Source organism: Oryzias melastigma, linkage group LG16, assembly GCF_002922805.2.
Source record: "Oryzias melastigma strain HK-1 linkage group LG16, ASM292280v2, whole genome shotgun sequence".
NCBI lineage: Eukaryota > Metazoa > Chordata > Actinopteri > Beloniformes > Adrianichthyidae > Oryzias > Oryzias melastigma.
This window is the reverse complement of record NC_050527.1, coordinates 16,193,783-16,200,763: the sequence shown is the minus strand read 5'-3', so window position 1 is coordinate 16,200,763 and position 6,981 is coordinate 16,193,783. Positions and strand designations below refer to the sequence as shown.

General features: G+C 37.4%; 1 protein-coding gene across 1 annotated transcript in view; it reads left to right on the top strand.

The window, feature by feature from the left end:
• Nucleotides 1-6,981, top strand: part of deptor (DEP domain containing MTOR-interacting protein) — a 25,583-nt gene that overhangs the window by 14,226 nt on the left and 4,376 nt on the right. The window contains exons 8-9 of the mRNA XM_024267635.2: nt 3,800-3,870; nt 4,010-4,114. Coding sequence (XP_024123403.1) covers nt 3,800-3,870; nt 4,010-4,114 — 176 coding nt within the window. The remainder of the gene's footprint in view (nt 1-3,799; nt 3,871-4,009; nt 4,115-6,981) is intronic.

Genomic DNA, 6,981 nt, shown 5'->3' with positions numbered 1-6,981 from the left:
CCCCTTTGAACCTCAAAATTTCTAGATTTAATTCAACAATTTAACAATTACAAACGTCACTTAACTGTAACTGCATTATATCTATGTCACAGTAGACGTTTTTAAGGCTGATGGGTTTCAGATGTGGAGACAAAAAAACGGTTAATGATGGGTGGATTATTTATGGAGAGAACATAGACTCACTCCAATTTGTGCATGCGTAATTCTTGATTTGTGCATAACTTTGGATTTGTGTGTGCGTATTAATAATTTGTAACTCATTTAATACATTTTGTGCATAAGTAAAAAAATTACAACATTTTAAAAAGTGCAAAATACAATTTACACATACAAAAATTAAAATTACAACAGCTTGAAACCAATCCAGGGCCACGCACAAATCCTAAAGTATGCACAAATCAGGAATTACGCATGCACAAATCCAAAGTTACACACAAATTGATAATTACGCATGCATAAATCGGGGTGATATTTATTTCTCTCCATAATTATTGGCTGTTGGAAATTGATACTGAACTCTGACGGTGTGGTTCTCAGAACCTGAAAATGTGCAGAAAGTAAAATCAAAAAATGTATTTATTTAATCTGATTAGAATTCATTTGATTTCACCTTCATTCATCCAGACAAGACAGAACAATATTTTTTAACCTGGCAAGACCTTTTGAGAAGGAAAATAAAAGGAGAAAAGGGAAAGAAAAGGGATTACAGGAGACAAACAAAAGACATCAGCAATAAGACAAGAAGGTCTAAAAACATAAACAAAAGGGGTGTAATAGTTTCAAAATAAAACTGAAAATAAAACTGAAACAAGGAACTTAAAAATGTAGAAATAAAAACTTGAGCAAAGAGAGCAAAAATAATCCAAATTCTTCCCCTAGCCCGACAACTACCCTCCCAAACGGAGTTATGGAAAAATATTGGATGTCACTACCACTCGATGATATCATCAATAGTCGTCAGTGTTAGCACTTAGCTCCCAATGCTCAGAAAATGCATTAAAAATTGGCTATATATCTTCAAACTGTCATGCTAAAACAAAGTCAATACTTAAATGAAAATGTAAATTTCTGTGCATCCGAGCACACCAACGAGAAGAAATGCTTTTCTCCTCTGCGGCACAGCTCGACATGGATCACCCTCGCGATGGAGGGATATACAGTCATATGTCCCTACGGCTAATCCTTAAAAAAAAAAAATTTGGACACCACCACCCCTCCAAATGCCCCTACAAATGGAGGAGTTGGGGGAGGATTTGTATTGGGCCTTTTTGTGCGTTAGCATGCTGCACATGAGGTTAGCTTTCTGCCTCCATGCTCGTCTATCAGTTTTTGTTTGAAATGTTGAAACCAGGAAACTTTCTCACAATTTAAAAGCAATTTTATGGCAAATCCACTCTGACCATAGCAGTGCAGTGACAGACATTAATGCGCAAAACATTTAGCATGATGCTAACTATATTTAGGATAAGTTAAAGTGCAAACACCCAAAAAATAAAGTCCTGCGAAAATAAGGGACTTTCTTAGTTCTGTTTTATTTGAAGGAGTTGTCTCCCTTTAGTTTCGCTGCATAACTTCCTGCCCTGTTAGCTTAGTTAACCTGGTAATCATTTCCACCCGGCTGTGCGCATTACCACAGCTGCTCCTGGTTTATTCTGCTGCTGTGACTGTCTGCTTCTTGTCACATCCTCACACCTTCAGACGAGCTGCTTCTGGCTTATCAGACAGTTTTTAGTCGTCCTCGCTCGGCCTGCTTTTTCAGATAAAGACATTATTTTTCTGTCTGTCTGCTTTCAGCACCATGCCCTACAACCGCAATCATAACAAGCTACGCCTAAAGACCATGTCAAAGTAAACAGTTTGGCCTTGAATTTAGCAGTTTGTTTCGAAGGAACCTGAAACTGCAGGAGCCGCAGAAATGGAGCTCTGCTGTGGGTTTCAGCACAGCCTTCATGACCTTACAGTGATTTCCATTCCCACTCCTGGAGAAATGCAGTTCTTCTATTGAAACAACTGCAATTTTTCAGTATTATATTCATATTGAGTGATCTAAAATGCACCACATGTCATAGTGTTTTTACTGTGTGAATGCTGTGAAGCATTTGACTCTGGCATTTAGTAGGTTTTTTTAGGCTATTTTGCAGTTTAGCTATATTTTAGCCACAAGCTAACTGTTTTGGCTAATTAGACATTTTTTTCAGTTTTTTTAGGCTAATTTTGAGTTAAGCTAATATTTTAGCTTCGTGATAGCTGTTTTGGCTAAATTAGAAATTTTACAAGTTTTTTAAGCTAACTTGGCATTTGGCTAATATTTTAGCCACAGGCTAACTGTTTTGGCTAAATTAGACATTTGTATTTTTTTTACGCTAATTTGGCATTTAGCTAATATTTCAGCTAGTTATTTTTGGCTAATTTTTGGCGTTTTTCTTTTCATTTTTTTAAGCTAATTTGGAGTTGAGCTAATATTTCAGCAAGCTATCGGCTTCAGCATTTTTAGCTGTCAATTTCAACATGTTCAGCTATCAGCTCTAGCATCTTTAACGGCCACATTCAGCTAACATCATTCACACAGGTATTATCACAGGTAATACTATGGTTTAAAGTTTGCAGTGAAATAGGCTAATTATTATATCTATAGGTGGAACTGTAACTACACATCTTGTGTTAAGATGAACAGAATTGATTTTTAATTGCTTATTTAAATAATAGTATATTTAGAGCTTTGTCCAACTTCATTTGATGCCCATTTCAAGCTAAATTCTCTTAAGCTGAGTATCTTTTTCAATGCAACAAATTAAAAAAAAAATCCATCAGAATAAAAGAAAATAGTTTTCTTCACCATTTATGGATCCGTTATCTTATGATTTTGAGGGGCTGTAAGCTAGCAGGAGAGTTTTAACAAAGTGATGATAGGAAGTGTAGGCAGGCTTATACTGTGCCAATGGTCCCACCCACAACTCGGAGACAAATTTCTGATGAGCTGCTGCCGCTCTGCAGAAACTATGTCCAAGAAAATGTCACAAGTTTTTAAATGATGGCTAAAAACGACAACAAATAGACCACTGGGAACGCTTTTACAATAGATCGAAAAATGATCGGAGCGGGACTTTAAAAGTAAAGTTTGTTGGGCTTCTTCCACACAACAAATGTCTCTTTTTTTTAAATGTCTCTTTAGTATAAATCAGACTTTAAAAAGATGTTTGTGTTCTTATTCAGAGTGAATTCTTCAAACTGATGAAACATCAAAGTTGTCCCACAATTTTGAACTTATCAAGATTTTATGGAACATCAAACGCAGAGAAGATAAAATCCACTTTTCTCTGAACCTCTTTTATCCTATAAGATAATCACTGGATGCACAGAGCAGGACTCATTTATACCCAGCGCAGTACACAGAAAGAACACACTTTAAAAGAATGTGCTCAAAGGTTTACATTCAAACTTCAGCATCCTGTTCAACCTCTGTCCTATTCTGTGCAGGTTTGTTTACAACTTTACGCAATATTTTAATGCTTCTGAGCTTCTTCAATTTAACTTTTCTGTTTTTACAATGTGCATCCACCCCCTCTAAAAGTAAATGTAAAAGTATTTATGCAGAAATGTCCACCAGTTCCTGCATATAGTTATGCTGAAGCCTGTAATAGTTTTTTGGGGAAGTTGGAGGAGGGGAAGCTGGTGCTTCAGGAAACAGAGGGCCTCCAGTCTCTGTCAGCATGTGATCTGCATCTACACTTTAATGTACACTGTTCATATGTATAGCTCTGCCTCAGTGTGACTGTAGAAAACATTGTTTTTCTTACAGTTGTTAAGAGACAAGTGACTCCAGAGGAGCTGCAGAAACCAGGAGGATCTTTTGCGAAGAAGACATTCACTGTAGGACATTTGCACATACATCTCCTATTGCACAAATATTTGTGGTCATGAATGTTCAACCTCATATCTCGATGTTCTCTTTGAGTTGTGTTTAAAAAATAATGAAGCAGACAATCCTGGTGTTGCTGTTGTGTCTCAGATTATTGGGGATGCTGTTGGTTGGGGTTTTGTGGTGCGAGGCAGCAAACCGTGTCACATCCAAGCTGTAGACCCCGGTGGACCGGCAGCTGCTGCTGGCATGAAGGTAAGGATGAAAGCAATGCAGTCCCTGTTTGTGTTTGTTCTTTATTAATTCTGACATTAAAAAGAATAGTTTAGTTTCTACCAGGTCGGAAAATGAAGTAAACAAAAGCTCATTTTCTCTCCATTCTTCTCCCCAAAAGTGCAACTTATACTCAAGTGTGTTTTATATATGATTTTTTTTCCTTTCTTGATATCCATCATTTGGCTTCTGGCATGTACTGCATATTCTGGAGCAACTTAGAGTCTTAAAAATACAATAATACCTTTCAATTTGATGTAGAAAAACAAAAAAAAAACATTAATCTGAATTTGATCATTTAATAGAAAAATAGCACCAAAAGCTATTCTGCCTGATGAATATGTGTTTTTGACCATGAGCAAATGCTGGAGTGTGCAGATCTCGATCAGTCAGACACTCACTTAGAAAACTAAAAGATAATTTCCTCTGAAGAGAATGCAGTGAGACAAAAAAGCCATTGATTGTTCAAGTTATCCCACTTAAAAAGATGAGAGGTCTGTAATTATCATCATAGGTATGATAATTTACATATAATTTCTTTAAAAATCACAAAATTGGATTTTCTGGACCTTTTTTTCTTATTATGTGTCTCGTAGTTGAGGTATACCTATGATTAAAAATTACAGGCCAACTTGGACAATTTGTGGTTGACTAAATACGTTTTTGCCCCACTGTATGACAGTTTAGATTAGAATGAGGACAAACTACTAACCCTGTGGACAGATGATACCAAAGGGCTGAAACAAATCAACACAAAGACCAAATAACTTCATGATCTCAGAAGTACAGGGAGGATGGTTCCACGCTCATTCCAGTTGACCACAAACAATTACACAACATGCTGCACAAATGACTAAGCATGTGGAAAAACTGACTGCAATCTACTCAGTGATCTCAATTGTGTTTATTCAAAAAGTCCATCTCAAACCTGAAAAACGTCTCATCAAGCTGAAGCTTTTTAACATGCTTCTGTTTTCTTTGTTTAATAAACATTGAGGGGTAATATTTCATCTTCATTTCAGGTTATTCTTTTACAACCCGATAAGGACTCCATGTTTTTATGATGTACGAGCACAGTAAACCTTAAACTGAGGGCTGTGCTTTATTTTTGATTACTTAATTCATTTCACGTTTGCTTTGAATCCGTTTCTTGTGTTTTAATCATCATAATGCCCGTTATCAAAACATCAATCGATGCCAAAGTTTCTTTATATGAAATAATATTACTACATATGACTTTTAAGATGTAAATATCAGATTAACTGATCTTATTTTATGACTAAATTCTAACATTTTTTTTTTCAACTGATGAATTATAAGAGATTTACAAGGAAACAAATAGGAAAACGATGGTGACTTTGTGGCCTGATGACGGTATGTAGATGAGACCAGCAGCTAGGAATCATGGGAATGAAGAGAGGGGAAAGTAGGCTCATTAAAGCTGCTGAAACCAGGAGAAAAAAAGTTTCAGTTCAAAGTGGAAATCAAAGAGAGGAAGAATAGAAATGACATCACGGTTATCCCATTAACATCTAGCAAGAAACGTCCCCCTCTTCATCCACAACAGAAGAAATGATCTTCTTGGGAACTGTTGAGGATTATCTGTGCTCACTGCAAAGAGGAAGAGGCCACATGCTGCACAGAGGCTTTAATGATTGATGGAGTGAAAGGAGGCTTAGCTATGGAAGATGAGGAGGAAGTAAAAAAATACAGATTTGAAAGAGGAAACAATCACAGAAACGCTCACAGATCTTCTCGGCTTTCTTGTTCTTTCCATGAAAACACAGAGTTTCATTATATATTTGCTATCAGCTGCTTTCACAACTCGCTTAATTAAATTCCTGATGTGCAGCAGGGTGTGCCAGAAACCGACGTGTGCGCTCCTCCTCGAAGCCTGCTCTGGTTTCACGTCAGCCGAGCACTTTGGCCGAGGAATCCTGCACACAATCCGGGGGAGGGATTGTCAAGATTGTGAAGTGTTGGCTCAGGAGCCACGGCACGGGGACAAAGGGGAGGTGCACACCCATACAGATTCAATTACAGGCCATAAAAATAATTAGAATCACATTCGTATACACTCAGATTGTTCTTCTTTCAACAAAACTTTATTGAAATCGTTTTTGTAAAACAACATAAGAGAAATTTTTAACTAAAAGTGAAGTTTATGCATAAAATTTTGAATGCATACAGAAGAAAAACATCAGAGGATTAAAGGAACAGTTTGACATTTTGGCAAACTTTCTTCGTACTCTCCGGGACTTTCTTCACCTTACGGTTGCCTGGCAACCCATCTACAAATCACCACTTTTGGCTGCAGTCCAGGAGGATAATCTCCGTGTTCCCAGCATATGAAACCTCATGTACCAAATTAACAAACATGCAAACGTGGACAAACATTGACCAGCCGTGGCTGACGCCGGTGCTTTTGTCTAAATGGGAGTTGTGTAGAGGAGACGCTACAGGGAAACGCTTCGTTTTATTTGGTTGAACGCCGTCCAAAAGCAGGAACTCTAGGAAAATGAAAGCAGCAGGAGGAGAGGCTGAGGGGGAGGAGGAGGAGGAGGAGGAGGAGATGGATCAACAGATTGAAAGGAGAAAATAGAATAAACAGATGAAGAAAAGGGTATGTTTAGAGTCACGGAGTGGAAATCCAAGTGTGATGGTCCAATCACACTCCAAAATGTTTCCTTTCTTCTTCAACTCTTTATCTCACAACCCATCTTTCCTGTCATTAGGACCTCTCTTTCACTGAACGAGATTTAGTGATAGTTGCCTTCAAAATAATCCAAAACAGGCAGGATTATGCAAGATTTTAAAAACGGCTCCCTGTAATTTTGTGTGCAGCGTAT